Source organism: Ranitomeya variabilis, chromosome 4 (assembly GCF_051348905.1).
Source record: "Ranitomeya variabilis isolate aRanVar5 chromosome 4, aRanVar5.hap1, whole genome shotgun sequence".
NCBI lineage: Eukaryota > Metazoa > Chordata > Amphibia > Anura > Dendrobatidae > Ranitomeya > Ranitomeya variabilis.
In genome coordinates, this window is record NC_135235.1 from 21,781,656 (window position 1) to 21,805,848 (window position 24,193).

The window sequence follows — 24,193 nt, forward strand, 5'->3', positions numbered from 1 at the left end:
TTTTGGGGCTGTCGCTTGGCAACTCGGAGCTTCATCTCCCTCCATAAGTTTTCTATGGGATTAAGGTCTGGAGACTGGCTAGGCCACTCCACGACCTTAATGTGCTTCTTTTTGAGCCACTCCTTTGTTGCTTTGGCTGTATATTTTGGGTCATTGTCTTGCTGGAAGACCCAGCCACGACCCATTTTTAATGTTCTGGCAGAGGGAAGGAGGTTGTCACTCAGGATTTTACGATACATGGCTCCATCCATTCTCCCATGCAGTAAAGTAGTCCTGTGCCCTTAGCAGAGAAATAACCCCAAAACATAATGTTTCCACCTCCATGCTTGACAGTGGGGATGGTGTTCTTTGGGTCATAAGCAGCATTCCTCTTCCTCCTAATACAGTGAATTGAGTTAATGCCAAAGTGCTCAATTTTTGTCTCATCTGACCACAGCACCTTCTCCCAATCACTCACAGAATCATCCAGGTGTTCATTGGTAAACTTTAGACGGGCTGCACATGTGCCTTCTTGAGCAGGGGGACCTTGTGGGCACTGCAGGATTTTAGACCTTTACGGTGTAATGTGTTACCAATGGTTTTCTTGGTGACTGTGGTCCCAGCTGCCTTGAGATCACTAACAAGTTCTCCGGTGTAGTTTTAGGCTGATCTCTCACCTTCCTCATGATCAAGGAAACCCCACGAGGTGAGATTTTGCATGGTGCCCCCGATCAATGTCGACTGACAGTCATTTTGAATGCTGCTGCCAGGATCATATTCCTCACCAACCGTTACACCGATGCCTCTACCTTGTGCCAGTCATTACACTGGCTACCCATCCACTCCAGAATCCAGTACAAAACTACTACCCTCATCCACAAAGCACTCCATGGCTCAGCACCACCCTACATCTCCTCTCTGGTCTCAGTCTACCACCCTACCCGTGCCCTCCGCTCCGCTAATGACCTCAGGTTAGCATCTTCAATAATCAGAACCTCCCATTCCCGTCTCCAAGACTTTACACGTGCTGCGCCGATTCTTTGGAATGCACTACCTAGGTTAATACGATTAATCCCCAATCCCCACAGTTTTAAGCGTGCCCTAAAAACGCATTTGTTCAGACTGGCCTACCGCCTCAACGCATTAACCTAACTATCCCTGTGTGGCCTAATTAAAATTTAAAAAAACAAAAAAACAAACCATAATCAGGTTCCTCGCATCATGTTCTCATACACTTTATGCCGTTAATAGCCTCTGTGTCTGTACTGCTACATACTTAGGCTGTTACCTGGTTCATGCAGCTTTACATGAACACCCGAGCCTTACACTATGGCTGGTCCAAATAACTAAAGCAATTGTTACCATCCACCTCTCGTGTCTCCCCTTTTCCTCATAGTTTGTAAGCTTGCGAGCAGCAGGGCCCTCATTCCTCCTGGTATCTGTTGTGAACTGTGATTTCTGTTATGCTGTAATGTCTATTGTCTGTACAAGTCCCCTCTATAAGTTGTAAAGCGCTGCGGAATATGTTGGCGCTATAGAAATAAAATTATTATTATTATTATTTTGTATTTCTTCCATTTTCTTACTATTGCACCAACAGTTGTCTCCTTCTCACCCAGTGTCTTACTTATGGTTTTGTAGCCCATTCCAGCTTTGTGCAGGTCTATGATCTTGTCCCTGACATCCTTATAAAGCTCTTTGGTCTTGCCCATGTTGTAGAGGTTAGAGCCTGACTGATTAATTGAGTCTGTGGACAGGAGTCTTTTATAAAGGTGACTGTGTAAGTCAGCCATCTTTAATGCAGGTAACGAGTTGATTAGGAGTCTAACTTGTCTGTAGGAGCCAGAACTCTGAATGGTTGGTAGGGGATCAAATACTTATTTCTCACTGCAAAATGCAAATAAATGTATATAATTTATACAATGTGATTTTCTGGATTTTATTTTTGATATTCTATCTCTCAATGGTAAAATTAATCCACCCTTAAAATTATAGACTGTTCATGTCTTTGTCAGTGGGCAACTTATAAAATCAGCAAGGGATCAAATACTTATTTCCCCCACTGTATCTATTTTTTTTATCTATCTATCTATCTATCATCTATCTATCTATCTATCTATCTATCTATCTATCTATCTATCTATCTATCTATCTATCATCTATCTATCATCTATATTTCTATATCTATTATCTATCTATCTACAATCTATCTCTCTCTCTATTATCTGTGTATTATCTATCTATCTATCTATCTATCTATCATCTATCTATTTATCTATCTATTATCTATCTATCATCTATATTTCTATATCTATTATCTATCTATCTATCTATCAATCTATTATCTATCTATCTATCTATCTATCTATCTATCTGTCTGTCTGTCTGTCTGTCTGTCTCTATCTATCTATCTATCTATCTATCTATCTATCTATCTATCTATCTATCTATCTATCTATCTATCTATCTATCTATCTAGCTGTTTCATATTTTCCATCTGAGGGATGAAATGACCTGTCTCAGCCATGGAGGCTGCGATTTGCGTATTTGGTTCATTATTCCCGAATCCTCGGCACTTTCTCTCTATTTCCAACATTACATTTAGTTAACCATTAAGTATCCGCTGGGTGTAACACATGTAATAGATTGGTGACTGCCCGGCTGCCGGTAACTTCATCTATTGTTAGGGAGACGTTCGGTGCCGGTGGGATATAATCGCTGACTGCCATACAACATTATCTTCTTACTTTCCTCGAGAATTAAAGTATTCTTCCACAAAGGATTCCATGATGTGGTCATAGTGTAACCAGCGTCTACCATATTCTGTATGAGAAGTTTGCTGCTTCATCCATGATGGAACTACACATCCCAGCATTCCTTGTGTAATAAACCAAACGTTACTTATGATCCATCACTGATGGGCAAAGAGTCAGTAATACTAAATCACAGAGTCAGACATGTGTATCTCTACAAAAGGGAATAGAAGGAAAGGAGACCGAGCAACATCCGGGAGACCGAGTGACAAGACACAGCCTGTGCCCGTGGTACAGTGGTTTGGATTTCCTGTCCTTGGTTGGTTGGGGTCCTTGTTCCCGGTGTGTAATGGTCTGGTTCCCCTGTGCATGGTACACCGTGGCTTGGATATCCTGACCCTGGTGGTTTGGTGCCCCTGTCCCTGGTGTACAGTGATTTGGATATCCTGACCCTGGTGGTTTGGTGCCCCTGTCCCTGGTGTACAGTGGTTTGGATATCCTGACCCTGGTGGTTTGGTGTCCTTTTTCCCAATGTACAGTGGTTTGGATAACCTGACCTTGGTTGTCTGGTACCCCTGTCCCTGGTGTACAGTGGTTTGGATTTCCTGTCCTTGGTTGGTTGGGGTCCTTGTTCCCGGTGTGTAATGGTCTGGTTCCCCTGTGCATGGTACACCGTGCCTTGGATATCCTGACCCTGGTGGTTTGGTGCCCCTGTCCCTGGTGTACAGTGGTTTGGATATCCTGGCCCTGGTGGTTTGGTGTCCTTTTTCCCAGTGTACAGTGGTTTGGATAACCTGACCTTGGTTGTCTGGTACCCCTGTCCCTGGTGTACAGTGGTTTGGATTTCCTGTCCTTCGTTGGTTGGGGTCCTTGTTCCCGGTGTGTAATGGTCTGGTTTCCCTGTGCATGGTACACAGCAGTTTGGATATCCTGACCCTGGTGGTTTGGTGTCCTTTTTCCCAGTGTACAGTGGTTTGGATAGCCTGACCCTGGTGGTTTGGTGCCTCCCGTCCCTGGTGCATGGTGCTCTTTCTTGGTATATAATGGCTCAGGGGTCCTAGCCCCAGTTTGGGGCTACGGTCTCTGGTGTACAGGGTTGATGGGGATGGAGCTGTGGCGTAATGTGGGTTGCAAATATTTTTTGCTCCCAAGCGCCTGGGAACTGTTATCACTGATTTAGTCCTTTCCACCAGTCACAACAGTTCCTAATGCCTAAACCTAAGCCTAAACCAATCCCCTGGCCCTAGCCCAAATCCCTCAAAAGTGTAAAAATCTAAAAGCAGCCATTAGTGAGAAATGAAGACAGTAATGAATCATTGGTCCCGTACATTATGCATCACTGTCTTACTTCATTATCGCCTAATCTGCCATTTTGCTTGCTGCCTATGCAGAGTGCAGCATTTCATGACAAACTCTTCTCCCCTGATGCACTCTGCATTAGCAGCTCCAGTCGGGACAAGAAGCGGTGCGAACCATCACTAGAGCGTGGAGGCGGTGCAGAGTAGGGATACGGTGTAGGGGGAAATATTTTGCACCTTTGTAGACTTTAGAGCAAGCACCACTATGACCACCCCACACTGCGCCCCTGAGAGGAAGTACAAAAGAGTATTTATCCCATAAATTGGGGAATATTTCTGCAGCATTTTCACTACGGCTGGTGAAGAACTTCTGCCGAGTTTCCCAGCAGATTACAGCTGATCACTAGAGATCCCGGCAGTGAGGCTTCCCATGGTGCACCGCCCCTTTAATAATATGAATCCATGTCCAGGTCTACTCCGATAGAAGAGAGGAATGACAGGAGGGGGATCAGAAATTGTCTCGGGTGATAACAGATGGACTAATTGGATTTATCGTGAATTAGATGCCGCTCATTCTGGAAACTGTAGAAGCTTCTATAATTAGTAACCGGAGTCGCTGGGAGGATTAATAACGGAATAATCTCATTATTGTGATGCTGTCAGGAAGGACATTCCCCCCTGTCAGATTAAAATGGAACATGCCAGTCTGATTGGCATTCCTTCTTCTGGATCCACAGAGCCGGTGCACCACGGCCATTATCCCGGTGATTCATGGCTTGGATTGGTGACTTATCTGCAAGGTCTCTAGGAATTTCTGTCATTTCTACTTCAACCATAACATGCGGCAATAAAGAGAAAAGCGCATATGGGATTAGCACACTTAGTCACGTCCCGATGAGCTGCTCGCCCTAATTCAATGTTCAGTGAAAAACTGAAAGACGCAGTAGAGAAGCAGAAGAGAAGCAGAAGAGGAGCAGAAGAGGAGCAGAAGAGAAGTAGAAGAGAAGCAGAAGAGGAGCAGAAGAGGAGCAGAAGAGGAGCAGAAGAGGAGCAGAAGAGGAGCCGAAGAGGAGCAGAAGAGGAGCAGAAGAGAAGCAGAAGAGGAGCAGAAGAGGAGCAGAAGAGAAGCAGAAGAGGAGCAGAAGAGAAGCAGAAGAGAAGCAGGAGAGAAGCAGAAGAGGAGCAGAAGAGGAGCAGAAGAGAAGCAGAAGAGGAGCAGAAGAGGAGCAGAAGAGGAGCAGAAGAGGAGCCGAAGAGGAGCAGAAGAGGAGCAGAAGAGAAGCAGAAGAGGAGCAGAAGAGGAGCAGAAGAGGAGCAGAAGAGAAGCAGAAGAGGAGCAGAAGAGAAGCAGAAGAGGAGCAGAAGAGAAGCAGGAGAGAAGCAGGAGAGAGGCAGAAGAGGAGCAGAAGAGGAGCAGAAGAGAAGCAGAAGAGGAGCAGAAGAGAAGAAGAAGAGGAGCAGAAGAGGAGCAGAAGAGGAGCAGAAGAGAAGCAGAAGAGGAGCAGAAGAGAAGCAGAAGAGGAGCAGAAGAGAAGCAGAAGAGAAGCAGAAGAGAAGCTCGATGTCATGTAACAGCGTAAGCATGAAAATCACATGAGTGATGCAGCCATGTGATGACTGCTGGAACCAGCGAGCAGAGCTGAATCCCGACAGTGAGGATATTACATGCTGTAAGGATCGGCTACAGGGCTTAATTTTATAATTAAAGGGCTCGTCCAGGTTTGAGATGAAAGTCTGCAGTCCCTCTATGTGACCACAGGCAACTGAATTCTCCCAGCGCATGCACTGCACACTTTTAGGAGTCTCTCTTGCACAAGTATGTGATTTGGATACTTCTGGCTATATTTCGACTAGACGTGTCCAGCCTAGATCAATTCATTTTCATGGAGTGAAGCCACGCATGTCTAGTCGGCACGTGATCACATGTACAGTGTGCGAAATAAGTATTTGATCCCTTGATGATTTTGTAAGTTTGCCCACTGACAAAGACATGAACAGTCTATAATTTTAAGGGTAGATTAATTTTAACACTGAGAGATAGAATATCAAAAATAAAGTCCGGAAAATCACATTGTGTAAATTATATACATTTATTTGCATTTTGCAGTGAGAAATATATATACACTCACCGGCCACTTTATTAGGTACACCTGTCCAACTTCTTGTTAACACTTAATTTCTAATCAGCCAATCACATGGCGGCAACTCAGTGCATTTAGGCATGTAGACATGGTCAAGACAATCTCCTGCAGTTCAAACCGAGCATCAGTATGGGGAAGAAAGGTGATTTGAGTGCCTTTGAACGTGGCATGGTTGTTGGTGCCAGAAGGGCTGGTCTGAGTATTTCAGAAACTGCTGATCTACTGGGATTTTCACGCACAACCATCTCTAGGGTTTACAGAGAATGGTCCGAAAAAGAAAAAAAATCCAGTGAGCGGCAGTTCTGTGGGCGGAAATGCCTTGTTGATGCCAGAGGTCAGAGGAGAATGGGCAGACTGGTTCGAGCTGATAGAAAGGCAACAGTGACTCAAATCGCCACCCGTTACAACCAAGGTAGGCCTAAGAGCATCTCTGAACGCACAGTGCGTCGAACTTTGAGGCAGATGGGCTACAGCAGCAGAAGACCACACCGGGTACCACTCCTTTCAGCTAAGAACAGGAAACTGAGGCTACAATTTGTACAAGCTCATCGAAATTGGACAGTAGAAGATTGGAAAAACGTTGCTTGGTCTGATGAGTCTCGATTTCTGCTGCGACATTCGGATGGTAGGGTCAGAATTTGGCGTAAACAACATGAAAGCATGGATCCATCCTGCCTTGTATGGAGCATCTTTGGGATGTGCAGCCGACAAATCTGCGGCAACTGTGTGATGCCATCATGTCAATATGGACCAAAATCTCTGAGGAATGCTTCCAGCACCTTGTTGAATCTATGCCACGAAGAATTGAGGCAGTTCTGAAGGCAAAAGGGGGTCCAGCCCGTTACTAGCATGGTGTACCTAATAAAGTGACCGGTGAGTGTATATATATATATATATATATACATATATATATATATATATATATACACATAGCCACACACACATACATGTATCTATATAAAAAATATATATATACATAGCCAAACACACATGCATGTATACAGTATATATTACATAGTCTCCTTTATTTTGTATATTGCCGTCCCTTATTACACAGTGCCCTCTCTTGTTATGTACAGCACCATCCCTTACATATCGGATTATATAGAACCCTGTCATGCATTCAGTTTTGATGAAGGTCTGATGTAAGACCGAAAACGTTAAACAAACCTTGAATGCAATAATTAAAGGAACTTTATTTCACCACTTCTCTATGCGAGTGCCAAGTTCTTCAATTTGTTCTTTTTTTTTCATTGTTATCTATTTAATCCCAACTGCCAAAAAGTAACAGTGTCAGATGCTGCCGATTACTGTAACGATTTCCAGTTTCCAGTCTTAGAGTCAGTAAATGATCATAAAGTGGTAACTAATATTGTTGCCCGCTGACATTTGCTACTTGCCTTTTACATTTCCGTTGCGACCAGGCTCATTTATGAAAGCTTTATTCATGAGATACTTGGAAGGTCAGAATCTCGGGACGGGATATTTGTGGAGATACGTTCTAAGCTCGGGAATACATTTTCTATATAAACCTTTGTTCTATTTCTCCAATGGCTCTAACATAAAAAATTAAGTGTAAATGATCTTGATGATAAAATCTCCTACCACGTTGTACATGCGTCTCTCATGCAGATCTCGATTTTCGACTGCAAATAAAGCTGTGTAGTCCGAAACTGCAGTCGTTTGGGCAGATTTACGATAGTCAACCCAATCACCTGCCGATCGGCTTCATGTTTGCCGATTGCCTCTTTGGATAGGCTGACCGCCCTTCAGATGCACACAGAACGGTCGGTAATGGATCATTTTGTGCACATAGGTTGTCATTGTTCTCGGCAGCACATGTTTACACAGAGTGATTGATAAGCTGCCGAAAACAAGCTTAAGGATCATTTCACCCGACGAACAAGCGTTTTACTCCTCCATCGGTGATTGATTTTTGAGCTTTTTACTTGTGGGCTGGTGACCGGACCCTACTATGGTTGTAGCTCATGGAGCCAGAAAGATTATCTGTTGACCCTTTGAGTTTGCCTTGTAACCCGGATTGGAAACATCTTGTGTCTCCTAACAGACCTATGGCCACTATACGGAAGAACTTTCTCAATTTGCTCGTAAAGAAGCTGTCAGATTACTACAAGAGAAGCAAAGTGCGAGTGCCAGCACAACCAAGCCCCCTGATGTCCAGAAGCAATGCTATTCCAAGTGTCATGGTGAGACGTCATCACGAGAGATCATATCATCGGAGCTTTCTCCCTACGTCATGATGATTATTTCATTTTTATTATTACGTTTTTTCCAGCTTGCGCTCAACGGGTGAAGAAATATTTCATCAAAAAGTTGGGAGAAGATTGGATCTTCCTTGTTCTTCTTGGTCTTGTCATGGCGTTGGTGAGCTGGAGCATGGACTATGCCAGTGCCAAGAGTTTACAGGGTAATGCTGGTTTTGTAATTTTCTACAGGATATGAATTATTCTAGAACTTTATATGACTGTGGACTCGATGTGGTTTACATTTCTGATGGATGCAACATAAATATCTAGCTATAATTATGTTTGGTACATTAGCGGCTTGCAGTACAAACCTTTTCATAGACTCCAATGCAACAGCGCTACCCGCTATGCAGTCTCTTGCATTGTTCCAGTTACATTGATGTCCTTTCGGTGTAAGATTCATGGGCGTCTTATCACTTGGACGCCATCCTATTAGCAGTATTTATGGGCTGCAGTACCAGGTCCATCCACTCTGGTATAATGGTCACTACGTGGGTATTGCAATGAATGAAAAAATTCCCTTTCATTATCCTGATTGGTGTTGTCCCAAAGAATAGTTCTTCAATCTACGACTGATGGGCGTCCTATCATCGGTTTGCAGTGGTATGAATGTGAATGTGGCTGACTTGCAGTACCAGGCACAACCACACTGGTTGGAGGTCGCTGTGTCTGGAACTACAGTATAGAAGGCATGGCCTTTTCTTTCTGCTGATGGTTGGAGGTTCTTTAGGACAAGGCATAAATATCAGCCTGGAAAAGAAACCTTAAATATAGTAATAATGTTCTTATCCCATAACATCTCACCTTATTCCTGTTTTCTTGTTCCCAGCATATAAGTGGATGTATGAAAGAGCTTCTCACAATGTCTGGTACCAGTATATGGCTTGGGTGTCCTACCCTCTCGTCCTTATATTATTTGCCGCAGTCTTTTGCCACTTAGTGTCTCCACAAGCCATAGGTAAGTAGGTGTCATGGTTGGCCTTCTGAAGCCATTGGTCGTCTGCTTCTCTTGGCCTTAATCTTACTGTGTTCTGTATGTATCTTTTCTTATTTTATGTCATTATACCACACATAAGTCCTCCTAATTCTTTAATGTTGGTTCCATATTAGTATGTGCCTTACGGAGCCTCCGAAGCATGTAGCATAAACTTCTCAGATGGGTCATCTTTGAGGAGCGTTGTGGGCCATCAGGGTAACTGGAGACTGTATCAGCTGTCTCTCGACAGTGAATTTATCATTAAACTCTATCCCGGTGTGAGTCACTTACCCAGCTAAGACTATGGTCACCCATCGAGGCCAGTCTTATCGTGTGTCCCTACATAACCCTCTGTCTCCACCGTGGATCCAACAAACACAAATATCAACAAGTTATCCTGACTAATTCTTAACGTTGACTTTCGGCTTCTTCTTTATAGACATATATGTGAAGGGGAAGCAGACGAGCCACTCATGCCAATTTGAGGTTGCTAGTGCTCAGCCATGAGGACTGATACCCAAATATTCCAAAATAGAGCTCCTACCCTCCTCATGTTGTCTCCAAAATTGTCCTTTGTGGTGTCTAAGACTGCTCTATTTGGTAGGGATGAATGGGACAATCAACAGTTGCCAGCCATTTTGCCTATGTGAGCCACAAAAAACATACAGTACAGCTCCTCAGCACTCGAGAGATCAGACACCCAACCACCAAACGTTGACGTCCTATCCTACCACATCGCTCAACCTGTTTGCCCCATCTCCTTTCAAGGATCCTTGGATCGATTCCCCAAATCCTTTCCACCTCAATATCCTCTAAGTGTCCATAGACTGGCCAAACACGTAAGGCAAAAGTTGGCCAAAAGTATTGTCTTTGGTTGGCTGTATATGAGGTTCTCCCAATTTTTTCCTAAGGGAAGAAGAAGTTTTGGTCCTTTGTTCCCATGGGAGATAAGAAGATGCCAGAAGGGTCATTAAAAAAATATGTATGATCAGCTGAGGCCAGAGATGGGTGATTATGCCGGAGTCCATATGAACTGTTTAATGACCACTATCTCAAGGGTATAGCAGTGTTTACACGCCATTATGGTCTTTGACCAGTGGAGGACCTCTACTAATCTGAAAGTCCATATCGAGACAACTCATTACACGATTTGTCGTCTCATCAATTGCCCATTCTACTTAAATTTTTGCTAAATATTTCACCAAATTATTATTTTCTAATAAATATTTAATTTCTTTTTCCTCTCTTTTGTGCAATCACTGACTGGAGCGCTTCCATGTAAGTATTAGTAGAAATGAGACCCAATCAAAAGAGAAAAACTCTGCAACAAATTGAACCTTTTTAAGCACTAGGATGTTCTGCTTACAAATCTCCTGTTTTCTTGGACCACCGCTGAGCTGGATCATTCCCAATAAATGCTTAAGTGATTGTAAAAGTCTTTAAAAATGGGGAAAAAAAAGTTTTATTACAGTTTTTGAATCAAGTTAAATTGAGGTTCTCAACTCTTCCTGTTGTTATTTCTTCTAAGGATCCGGCATCCCAGAAATGAAAGTTATTCTCCGAGGTGTTGTACTGAAAGAATACTTGACTCTCAAAGCCTTCGTAGCCAAAGTGATTGGGCTGACGGCCTCTTTGGGGAGTGGGATGCCCCTAGGAAAAGAGGTAAGAGCATTCATGGAGATCACATGGCAAAAACAGGAAAAAAGATTTAAAAGAGATAAAATTTAAAGAATGTTGCAATGATTGAAAAGCAAAGAGATTTAAAGGGGAAATCCACTGAGGTATCATTTTTTATATATATTTTAGGCCCTTTAATTTTGAGCAAATTGATGGGTGTCCAGGTCCTGAGACCCCCACTCATCACTCAAAAGACCTCTTAGATGTCTGTAGCCAGGAAACAGGAGCAGAGTACGGATGCGATAGAAGGCCTTTGAATTTATATTGTATCCATCCTCCGCACTTCTAAAAGGTCTTTTGAGAAATCGGTGGTCTTTCAGGACCCAGGATCCCCTCCTCCACTAATCTGCTCAGAATTAAAGTGTCAAAAGGTATAAAAAAAATTAGACAACAGTTTACTTACCCTTTAAGTGGATTCCTCCTTTAAGTCTAATTTGCTTCTCAAACAATGCAACATTTTGGAAATCTTGTCCCTTACAATCAGGACTCGGACACCCACTAATCTGCTCAGAACTAAAGGGCTGAAAAAGTATTACACAATATACAAAAGTGTACTTACTCTTAAAAAGTTTCGCTCACATAGGCTTCTCAAAAGAAGACACTGATGGGAGTCTGTGAGTTCGGACCCCCCAGCGATTTCTGGACTCTTATCTGTGTGTGTTTAGTTTATAGTTTTACTATTCTGATTATCAAGAATTCAAGAAACATGAGATAGAGCTAATAATAATGAAATTACTCTGTTTGTCCTGTCCCAATCTTAATTTCTCATTTGTGCTCCAGTGGTGCATGCATATCGAGTGTTATCTTTGTGTTTAGTATTACTATTTTGCCTTTTTAAGGATTCATGAAATACAGTACAATAGAGCACTCATAATAATGATTAAATGACTCTACTCATTAAGTCCCAGTCCATATAGCAAAGCTATCAAGTGAGCTACAGATAACAGGAGATGTTAGCTTATTGTGCTCCAGTCATAACTTTAAAAGCTGCAAGACTTTAAGATTTTTCTTAATATGGATATATACATAAAACATACGATGCTGCATAATGAGCCTGTTCTGTGCATTTAGTTTATAGTGTTACTATTTGGCCTTTACAAGGATTCAAGACATACAATAGAACTCTCATCATGAAATGGCTCTGTTCATTCTGTACTAGTCTATACAACAAAGCTGACGAGTGAGCCGCAGATAACAGGAAGAATGGGCTTATTGTATGTGCTCAAGTAATAAGTGTGAAATAAGCAAAATGTCAACATTTTTGTTAATATAAATAATATAGAAAAAACAAGCAAAAATATGTACCATAGAAATCCATGAATAATGTGTTATTTCCACACATTGTCTTTACCTTCGGATCACATGATGCAATACATGTGGACAGGTCAACACAACAACTGTCTGTGTCCAAAGCAAACATTCAGCAGACGCTCTTGCTCTGGATTTCAACTTCATGATATTTCCATCTATAAATAAGACTCTCGGCAGGAGCTCCGTTACTTGATCGGTTGTGATGGGATGGAGAGATGCGCAGGGTGTACTTGGGAGGGATTCCCTATCAGGGGCCACGTTCAGTGAAAATTCTTCTGCAATAACTTAAGCACCAGCTGCCGCCAGTAATGACTGAACGACACAAACCAAAGGGGCTCAACGCAGGAGATAACGCAGCCCTAATATGGTGCCGCCATAGGGATTGTCACCTAGTTTTCCCAAACTCCTGAATGGAAATATACCAAGTTATCCAGGGAGACATTCCCACTAGCAGAGAACGCAATGACTTATATTTACTGGGAATGTCGGAGCCGGGTTCCTGGGATTTACCAAGGGAAATGTTATCACTGTACAGATGATACAACATTGTTAGCAACAAATGTGGATGGAATAAAAGACTTATTGCGGAGTGTCAAGATGGAAAGCTCAAACATGGGACTCATACTCAACACAAAAAAGAAAAAGACATTGACTACTGCCATGTACAACCAGGACATATTTGATATGGATGGTGACGAACTGGAGGTTGTAACGAGGTTCAACCTACTCAGATCAGTGATCAATCAAAAAGCAGTAACGAAGTCAATAGGAGAATCGCTATGGGCAAATCAACATTGAAATCACTGGACAAGGTCTTCAAATCGAAGAACCGTTCACTGGTGACGAAGACTCGGTTCGTACGTAGTCTGGTCTTTTCTGTGGTAACATATAGATGCGAAACCTGGGCGATAAAGAGACAAGACAAAAGAAGAATCGACACCTTCAAAATGTTGTGCTGGAGAAAGATGCTATCAATACCATGGATGGGAAGAAGAACAAATAAATCAATTTTGGAACAAATGAAGCCGGACATGTCACTCAAGCAAAGATCACCAAGATACCGCTTGTCTACTTTGGACACATCATACAAAGAGAGGAATCACTGGAGAAGACGTCATGGTGAGAAGAATAGAGGAAACAAGGTGAAGAGGAAGACCAGTAATCAGATGGCTTTATAGTATCTCGATTGTGGTGGAGAAGACCCTGGTGGACCTATCTAGGCTTGTACCAGATCGATCTTCCTACAGAGCGTTCATCCATCAAGTCGCCATGGTTTAAGATCAAGCTGAAGGCTCTTAAAAAAATAAAAATCTATAGCGCAATCACTGTACATATAGGACAGATCAGCACAATCCATAGGTTATTACTAAGGCAACCCATAAGAAGTAGACTCCAGTGGTGAGTGATTGCTCCAAAGTCACCTGTGCTAATGTTATGCTGGACTCTTAGGGCAGTCATGAAAAATATTACGATGTCCAAAAGATTAAGAGCAATTGTGTTGAAAAAAATGATGTTTCCAGACAGGAAATTGGGACTGAACTGCTACAAAATTGGCAAAACTAATTTTAGTAATCATGTCTAGGGGTAAATTGTTTATCGAAGCTTGTGCCTTCCAATGGTCAAAGCTCTGACCCTGTTATCCACATATACTTGTCAACAGAGTTGAACTATAAGACCCTGGTCTAGCGGTCACATTAGTAGTTCATTGCCGCTGGACCAGCGCACTGCAAACTTTCTACTACCGGCAATTCTTCTGATTAGTAGTCCACTGGGACGTTTGGGGGGAAGGGGGTTCTGCAACACGATGTTGCGGTGGCCAGCTAGTCAGAGGAGGAGTTATGGATGTTGCAGGACGCAGGGTTCTTTTCCAGCAGACATAGACTGCTGATGTGGCCACTGGACCACGGTCCTGGAAAATTGTTTGCTCAACTCTATTAGCCAAGAAGGCAGATTTTCCATAAGATAATTCTAGATTTACAATCAAGAGATTTAACGAGCACCAGGTGAGTGCTCTTTTTGCACCATGGTGAACTTTGCTATTTGTGTAATCTGGTCACTATAATCCAAGGTTGATGGACGACCAAGTCACACAGCTAGCATAGTGTTCCGTAGATCGAACTGAACATATAAAAAATAATCAGACTGAGAAAATCCAGGTAACTGGGGCTTCCAAAAGGCAAAAACTGGATCATATACTGAAATTCATAAAAATAAAGATTTATTAAAAAGACCACGTTTCAATTTGACTAAGCCTTCCTCATGTGTGAGATACCCGATGAAGGCTGGGTACTGCCGAAATGGGTTTGTTTTTTTTAGTAAATCTTTATTTTTTTAAATTCCAGTGAATTATCCATTTTTTGCCTTAAGTCGCACCAGTTACCTGGATTTGTTCCATCTGATTACTCTCTGTAGAAACTCTTCCTAGAAGACTTTTGCACAGCAACCAGGTTGGATGCACCCATCTACCATAGTTCACGAGTAGGTATGAGTGGACCCGTGGAAGTTAGGGTTCAGCCAAACTTTAGACCAAAGTTCAGTTTGTGTACTAGAACTTGACCCGAACTTGAACTTACCCCAGACTTAAACCCCATATAAGTCAAAGGGGACCCAAACTCCGGTGATGTAAAATGGCGGTAAAATGGTCGAAGTAAGGACTAGGGTGCTGAAAAAGACAGCAAATGGGGGTAAGAGAAGGACAAGTGCCCTGCAAACAAGTGTAGATAGGGAAATTACTAAAAATAACATAGAATAAAAATATAAAAAATAATATTGAACCAGCAGGTGGAGGTCCAAGTAGAGGTGTGTAGTTTGCTGTACTTGTTAATAAATAAATTAATTAATTAATGAAAATAAATGATGTGGGGTCCCCTTATTGTTAATAACCAGGCAAAGAAAAGCAGACTGCTGTGAGCTGGTCTTATTATGCTGGGAAGGGGACAATATCCATAGATCTTGCCAGCCTAGTAATATTGGCTCACAGCTGTCTGCTTTGCCTTAGCTGGTTATTAAAATTAGGGGAGACTTCATGTCATTTTTTTGTTGGGTCTCCCATTTTTAAGAACCAGAATAGGCAAAGTAGACAGTTGAGGGCAAGTCCATGGATATTACCCCTTTCCCAACATAACACCAGCTCACAGCTGTCTGCTTTCCATTGGCTGGTTATTAAAAACACAGAGGACCCTATGTCTTTTTTTTTTTTAAATAATTTATTTAGTTTTGTTTACACTGTCCCTTACTAGAACTATCCCTAAGCTAGTCAGAGCACAATGGTGGTGGCACCCGTGATCTAGTATTTATCCAGGGTCAGTCACGGGTGGCGCCGGCCAATCAGCCATGTCAATACTTGGCATGGCTGTGATGGCTGCAGAAATGCCCTCAGCCTTAAAGCTTGTTGATTGGCTGCACTGCAGCCTTTCAACACATTTTATGGAGTATCCGAACTCCGATCAGTAACACAGACTTCTCACAGACATTTGGGGGAAGTCCATGTCTGAAGTTCCAGCACCAGACACCGGTAGAATCACCGAACTTTACAGTTCAGGTTCACTCATCCATATCCATGAGTTTTATGGAGTTGTGCCCGAACTGCACAACCTCAGGACATGAAAGGTTTTTCTTTTAATGGTAACATTAATGCTCACCTACTACGTACAGAAAAGCGCTACTGTCTCTCATATTATTACATATAGTATATGGAAAAATAACAGCAGTTCATACTTAATGGGGCAGAGCACAATTATTGCATGTGCTTTTGTATAAAATGCAATACATGCACAATCAATACCTCATGTGCATCACACGAGTTTTCTGTACTTTGTCTTTTTGCATTGCAGAAATTAAGATAATTTTAATAATAATAATAATAATAATAATAATTATTATTATTATTATTAATAATAATCTTTTTTGGCTTCTCATTCAGCGAGCCGTAGTTTGCCTCGCAGGCAAGAATCACTTGGCTACACTGAAATCACATGCTTCTCTTACAAACATGTTTTGAACCTCATCTCCACCAAGGTTTGATTAGCACATTTTACAATATTGATATCAGATAACCAGCTAGAAGGGATGGAAACGTCAAGCAAAATTATTTTCTAATTAGATCACAGGGGCTTGTTGGGCATGGTGCCACGGGGGGCTCCAACAAGCATCTGTGCCCTGGCTAGGGCAGCAACCGATGACGAAAAGCCAAAATACAATTCTGCTCAGAACTTGAACATGAACGAACTATTGATTAGTCCCTGACTACCGGACCCAGAAGGAGTCTTAGAGCATGACCGGTGTCACAGCTGCTCCTAGACTCCGATCTGTTCCTGCCTTTTATACTTCATCAGTGCAAATTATTATTTCATTTAGCAGACATAATTCTAAAAATGTTGCTATTAATTCCTCCACTTTTGTTCTTTAAGGGCCCATTTGTGCACATCTCGAGTATCTGTGCGGCCGTCCTGAGCAAGTTCATGTCTGTGTTTTGTGGCGTCTACGAGGTAAGGAGCTAAAGTTAACCGAACGCCGTGTTTGCCTTTGTGTCGATTGGCACTTTGCCCCCTTTGCCTGGCAATGACTGGCGTGGGCTCCAGGTGCCTTGGCTTTGACTTGGCAGGAGAACGTTTAGAGTGATTTTAGCTGGCACTAATCTTGTGATAATGTGAAGCTCTCATATTAATTGTTCTACTTTCCACACGTAAATGATTCAATATAATGACATCCCATTATGTGATGATAATTGAACTAACAGTCAAGAAATGCTGATTTTTTTTGCTTCCATCGAGTTACCCATTCTCACTCCCCATATCATTTCCACATTTAAGACACTTTCATCTAAAATAACCCGATCTGTAGTAACAGTAACAAGAAATGTAACATGTTTATTTGTAGATAAAGCTGCTCATAAACTTTATGCAGTTGTTGTGTTATCGTTTTTTGGTCAGTTATTTCTCCCGACTCCCCCATATAGTTGGACTCAGAAGAGGGACCACACACCTTTGGTAAAATCCAACGTGCCAGGACCAACGTTCCCCCATATTGCTGTTCATACACATCAGACAGTTGGAAATCCCATCGGAACTGGTGTTTTTGACCGACTCTTTTCTAATGGTTGCACCTATCCAAATAAAGGGTCTCCTTTTTTATTTGGATTAATAATCCAATGAAAAACAATCATGGCACGCTACGTCACATGTCAAATTACAGAGATACTTCTAGTTGAGAATACCACCAGAGTAGGCACACGGGCCAAATAAGGCAGGTGTGGTTTCATAGTACGGAACCATGAAGGATTCATGAACCATTGTATTAGGAAACAAAGAAGAAGGTCTAGAATGTCTACCTGGAAAAATGAAAAAGCTTTCCAAAAAATCTCACTTCTCAGTACAAATTCAGCTTCCTTGTCCAACTGTTCATATCCCAGAAGATCAATCATCTGTCGATCATCTCTAAAGACAAACTTAGCAGCAAATTTCCACAAAGAACAATATCCTCTTCTCCCCTGTACGCTGCCACCACTGCCAATTAATGCCGTGTGCCCCATCCCTTGCATTCTGGAAAGTGAATACCCTTAGGCGAAATCCAATTCCTCCCTAAATGGTTGCTCCATTGGTGATTACTGGACCAGATTGACTCTTGAACGAGTGTTTAATTTTCCTGTGTCATTTTGGAAAACTCCCCCCAAACGTTATTTGTGTGCGCCTAAACATATGCAAGTGTAATAGGAAGCGGTTGTAGACAGATAAGTCTTCGCGCTTACCTGAAAACAAAGTCAGCAAACACTCAGTGGTCTCCTCTTTTCCTTGCACCTTTCAAACACTGGATATGAACCACCTTTGCCCTAAGAATATGAGTTATTCATAGAGTCTGTAACGTGCTAAAAAATGTCCTTAGATATTTCTGATCCATGATGAAGTGAATCCTTCATGACCTTTGGTGAAGACTTAGTTAGTAGCATTCATGCCGATAGTCCATTGTTGGGAAACCAGGCTGGAACGTGAGACATTGAGGGCTGATCTGCTAACTTCTCCATAATTCAATAGGCACTAGGGATAAAGTTGACATATTTAGAGAACTTTCCATTCTTTGGACCTTCATGAGATGAGAGTTGAGGTGAATCGGACTACTCGGGTCCCCTGTTGTAGTGCTCAAGGAGGATCCAGTGATCCTACATTTATCTCCTTTCACATGGATAGGTGATGGATGTTATCAAAGTTTCTATTAAGGGTAACCAGTTCCTTATCTCTAACCTTTAGACTGGAGCTACCCACAAGCTGGAGCGTGAAGATAGTGGCTTCACAATAGTTGGGGAGCTGCAAGGTGAAGACCACTGGTTTACATCACACATATTAATCAGACTATGGAGGTTCTAGCTGTAAATCATTGTGAAATAGATCAATTATTATATGAAGAAAACATGTAATAATAATAATAAATGCATCTATGAACTGCCTCATCCATTCACATATATGTGACGCCCTTACTCAGGACCCTTTTCGAAGTCTGGATCTTTTGGCCGCTGGCTGTGCTGTAGGGGTTGGATGTTGCTTTGGTGCCCCACTTGGAGGCAAGTGCTGCCTATAAATGTTAACTCTTGTGTTGGCTGTCTTGAGCTCTAAACTTTATCCCCTCTGACTACTTTCTATGTATTATGTCAAACGGAGGCAGCTACATGAGCAACACAGTGTGATGACGCAATTTGGTAAAACCACCCAGGTGTATTTCCATTCTATCATGACTCCAAGGAGGTGATTCCAAGTGACATCTGAAGCCCAATCGCAAACTGGTGCAAACCATGCAATAATCTGCTTTACTCTGTCCACAACCGCACTCCCCAAAATAGAGTTGCAAAATTTGGGTTCTGTCCTTGGAAAGTCTTGATTTTTGACATACTCAGTAACATTCTGTGTTTTAAGAGTAAGTCATGGAACTGGAATTGGTAGCAGAGATTAGGAAAAGAAGAAAATTAATGCGTTTGGGTAAATAAGTCGGTAATTAAGACATCATCCTAATGTATTAAGATGCTCATACACTTTAGACGGTTATTCCTCCCGACTCCACCATTAATATGTCTGCTTAGCTCAGCAGAATGTGTGTGGGTTTTCAAAGGGGAGAGCAAAATCTGCAGCTACCATACCTTTTTGGTCTAGAACCTCATATTAACTCTGAAGCAAGGAATGGACATGTTGAATTCCAACATATCCAGTCTTTTTTTTCATTGCGGGAAAAACCGATACTGCCTAAATTGTCATCTTCCTTTCGTCTATTTGTATAAGCACCTTCAGTCCATATTAGAAGACCTAGACTGTCACATCACACGTTAACGGTGCTTGGGTTTGGCCAATCATAATGTTGTGTCTCATGTAGATCCCTCCAGAGTGACATTGACTTCATCTCAACCTAACTTCTTCCTCTGTCATTGCTCCGTGCATCTTGCCTGGGTCTTCTTTAAACTTCCCTGCATACTGTGGTGTTTGGTTTCCACCAAATTGCTTTTCTCTCTTCCCTGAGTTGGGAGAGCATCAGCCCTTGGTCACTTGTGTCTGATATCTTCTCCAACCTTGGGAAAGGACTCGGCTGCATGCACAAAGCATTCTATGATAATCAGGCTGTCATGAGATCTTTGCTGATTTTATCTTCTTTTTCTTTCTTCTTTTTTGTTATTTGTGCTTTTGTTTTTCTTTTACCCTTTCTTTGTCTTCATTTTTGTCTTTGTTTTATGCCTTCATTGGCCATTTTTGTCCTGTCGTTGTCCCTCCTTCCACTTGTCTCCTTGTATCCATTACCGCATCTCATCTCTTTGTGATCGTCCATATCTCGGTGGTCTTTCTTTCTCTTGGCTGTGTCCTGTGGTCACTCATGGCCTATCAGTAGCAGGCGTATTATTACACTGACGTATTGACTGTGGGATGCGCTGTTGGTGTCGGCTGTTGCTTTGGAACCCCGTTAGGAGGCAAGTCCAATTCTTCTATGTTTGTTGCTGTCCTGTCTGTCTTAGGTGAGGTAGACCATCATGACATGGCAGAAGTTTTCATCGGTGGGAAGTTCTGATGCTGAGACCTTCACCAATTGTTGAGCCATTTGCCCAATTTCTTGGGACTGTCACTCAGAACCAAATATAACTATACAGAAGGTTTTTGTCCTCATTCAGCCCCCTTTCTTCCAGCAATCAGTAGGCCACCACCGATCAAAACTTTTGACAAATCAAAGAATTCCATATTCGATAAGTGCCTGAGTGAGTTGTCTATTTCCTTGTCCCGTCCTTTGCTCCAGATAAAGAGTGTGATCATGGTGCTCCCATGTCACTGTGAATTGTCCTACAGGTGTCTTGTTCAGTATTGAGGTCACATCTTCCTACTTTGCGGTGAGGAACTACTGGCGTGGATTCTTTGCAGCAACATTTAGTGCCTTCATTTTCCGGGTCCTCGCTGTATGGAACAAGGATGCAGGTCGGTTGAGATTATTACCCCAAATATTTGGAATTTTGCCCCCAAACCCACAAACATTTTGTAAATATAGACAGTAAATTTGATGAATTTGAAGGGTGTGTACACTTTTATAACTAGTTTTATTGGTCTTGCCTGGTTGTTTGCTCCAAACCATTCGATGATAGTCCACGTCGCCATGTTTTCCTACCCAGGCTCCAAGGCATCTAAAATATTGAGTAAATCAAGTGTGCAAAAAGTCTTAAAAAAAAAAGAAAATACATTTTTCCATTTTGTGTATACAGGTCTGACACAGACCGATACGTATTCATGGATACAGACAACAAATAACCATGTGTAGTCGGCTCCTGCAGCGACATTTTCCACCTCTTCTTGCAAACATTTATACATTGAGCTCCATAAGGAATAATAGTTGCTTGTCTATTTCAGTCACCATTACTGCACTTTTCCGCACCAATTTCCGCATGGAGTTCCCCTTTGACCTCCAGGAGTTACCAGCCTTTGCAGTGATCGGGTAAAGTCTCCTCCGAGTTTTAGTTCCTAGAAACCTTGAGATTTCACAATGACTATAATGATATTTTTGATATTTTTTATGTGCAGAATCTGTTGCGGTTTCCTCGGGGCCTTTTTTGTGTTCTTGAATCGACAAGTGGTGCTTGGAATCCGCCAGAACCAAACCCTGAGCAGTTTTCTGAGCCGTTAGTAAGTATAGGACTGAATTCTTCCAAAATCTATAAAATGCAAACTAGTTTCTGTAAAAAAACCCCATCAGCTCCCATCCATTTATACATGACGTGCCGATGTTTGGAAGAAGACCCTCGTGGTAACTCCCACCTTCTTTGATATGGTTTTTTTTTTCTATTTTTCCTACAAAAATGACTTCTGTTTCGAGTACGATCGAAAAATCTGTTATCTAATAATTTATCTGAAGCTTCAAAAATGTTAATTCTGTTCTTGTTTTTCCTTTTGTTCCTTAGTCGCTTCATTTACCCGGCTGTGATAACTTTCTGCATTGCAACTCTTACGTTCCCAAAGGGATTCGGACAGTTCATGGCTGGAGAGGTAAGCCTGTGTCCTACCGGAGAGCATAAAAACCAACTAAAGGGGCAATGACGTGTCTCTACCCCTCCGACGACCTGATGTTGACATGACATCGTCTACTTTCCCTTTGCCGCTCTAGTGGGAACCCAACAGAGAATTTTCTGCTGTAGTTTTTTTCTGAGAAAATTTCATCAGGATTTATCAGGGTTTTAGTAAAGTCTCATTAAAATTTTCTTTAAAAAGTAACAAATGTAAACTCTTTGACCTCTAAACTTAACCTTCCTCTAAGTGATGGGCATATGGTCTAAATGGACCATCGATGAACATGACTCAAGGAAATCTCACCATGCATTGTATATACTTGAAGTCATGTCGCTCCCAAATTTTTCAATTAAAAAAAATACAAAACATTTTCACATTTTCGGACACCCTATTTGCTCAGTCTGCCAGGAGCCTCATCTGTGAGAGTTGCTGGAAAAACAAACAAACACTTTTCTCATAGGAGGACCTGGCCTATTGTTTCAAATGGAACCATGTCATACTTTATGTCACCTCTGGAGGTGCTGCAGGGAAATTAAACACTTACTGCTAAATTCCCCAAACAATTGCAGTGAATCATTGCAAGCCCCAAAATCGGGGTACTCTATGATGAGATCATCATAAGAAGATCCTTTAAAAAAGGAATGTCCTAAGTGATAAAACATTTTAGGTAAAGAAGAACCTGACCATATGTTTTGGATAGCTGAACAGCCAACAGTTATTTTTCTAATTTCCCTTATATACATGTATACTGTAATGTTGCTGCAGTGCAGTATAGCGCAACCTCCACCAGAGGATGGTGTCAGGGAAGATAGGTTGCACACCCAGCGTAACACCACTGAGCAGCAGCACAAACGCAAAAAGTGGTCAGACGAGCCGAGTCAGAAACTGTCAAGACAGGAAGTACCAGAGGTCACAGCAATACACGTGGTCAAATACTAGCCAGAAAACATAGCCAGACGGGAGCAGAGATAACCAAGACGAGAGACAGTAAAACAGGTCAGAAGACAAGCCAGGTCACATACCAAGAGATCCAAGTACAGTGAGAGAACACTAAGACAAGTGGGGTGGCAGGAAAGGGAAGTCACGGGAACAGAGTAAACGGACAGAGGACAAATGCAGTATCAAGGGGTCAGCTGCTCTAGCCTGGGAGCATGAACTATCACTGACATTGGCCTGCAAGCCACAGCAGGCAGAAATACACCTAAAGAACCCAAAACGAGGCAAAGAAGGTTAACCCCCGCACAACCAGACCAGGGAGAGGACAACATGAAACAGTCTTCGGACTGAATCATGACATATGCTCTACTAATCTAAGCGCGCATGTGTTCTGAATTTGAACTGGAGAATAAGCTGCAATTAATATCCTCTGGGACAATTCCTTGTTGAAGGAAATGAAATGAATTGAAATCCATCTGTCTGATCCTTATCTCCTCTGGAGCCAGGAGGACCCCATGTACTTTGGATGGCTGATTGGTGCCACCAGGTTCCAGGGTGTTCGGCTGATATTCATCCAATTTTTTTGCCAGATAATATGGTTTGCTACTGCAAACAATTAAGGCAAAGTAAGAAGCATATATTCCATATCGGTGATCTCCATCTGGCGGCTCTTCATCGGCACAACTACAACTCCAGAGTGGAGACAGTTGTACGTCTCACAGTTGGAGGCTGGAGATCTCTACGACTATGTGTGCACATAATGCTCTGTCAGGGCCGGCTCTAGGCTTTCGTGGGCCCCTGGTGAAAAAGTCTCAGTGGGCCCTTTAACACATACCATGATTCATGATGCACAGATATTATATCAGTCTACGACATGACCAATGGCCTTCTGGACAGACAATGGCCCAGTGTCGGCCATTGTTAAACAGCGTTCATATAGAAATTCCAAGCCATGATTGCCTGCAAAGTGAGAATGGGACAGCATATCAGACACCATCTGATGTGTAAGAGCAGCTTACAGGCACCGCTGTGTGACTCTGCTCCACCTGGTGCCTACTGTGAACTGATTGAAACCAAAGCTATGAAGGATCCTGATCCCTGGCTGGCTCTCCATGGGGTAGAGCTGCAGGGCAGAGGACCATGCTGGAAGTAGGGCTGTAGGGATAACATATTTCATCTGGGGGCAAATGAAAAACTTTCCTGCAAACAAGACTTAACACAACCAGTGCATACCGTATGTAGGATGCTAGCAGGTGCGTAGGATGCAGTGACACACAGGAGGCAGAACAAGGGTTAACAGATTCTTTATGGATAGGAACAGTAATGGTACAAGCAGGGGT

General features: G+C 42.3%; 1 protein-coding gene across 2 annotated transcripts in view; it reads left to right on the forward strand.

Moving 5' to 3' along the window:
- The window catches only part of CLCN1 (chloride voltage-gated channel 1), a 102,678-nt gene that overhangs the window by 36,728 nt on the left and 41,757 nt on the right, over positions 1 to 24,193 (forward strand). The window contains exons 2-11 of one of the 2 annotated variants that reach the window (XM_077258088.1): positions 8,240 to 8,378; positions 8,468 to 8,599; positions 9,268 to 9,396; positions 10,943 to 11,076; positions 16,812 to 16,889; positions 18,877 to 18,955; positions 20,712 to 20,837; positions 21,264 to 21,348; positions 21,435 to 21,536; positions 21,812 to 21,896. In XM_077258088.1, the coding sequence (XP_077114203.1) occupies positions 8,240 to 8,378; positions 8,468 to 8,599; positions 9,268 to 9,396; positions 10,943 to 11,076; positions 16,812 to 16,889; positions 18,877 to 18,955; positions 20,712 to 20,837; positions 21,264 to 21,348; positions 21,435 to 21,536; positions 21,812 to 21,896 (1,089 nt within the window). Of the gene's footprint in view, positions 1 to 8,239; positions 8,379 to 8,467; positions 8,600 to 9,267; positions 9,397 to 10,942; positions 11,077 to 16,811; positions 16,890 to 18,876; positions 18,956 to 20,262; positions 20,342 to 20,711; positions 20,838 to 21,263; positions 21,349 to 21,434; positions 21,537 to 21,811; positions 21,897 to 24,193 lie in introns of both variants that reach the window. The other variant, XM_077258086.1, reaches the window with a different exon arrangement.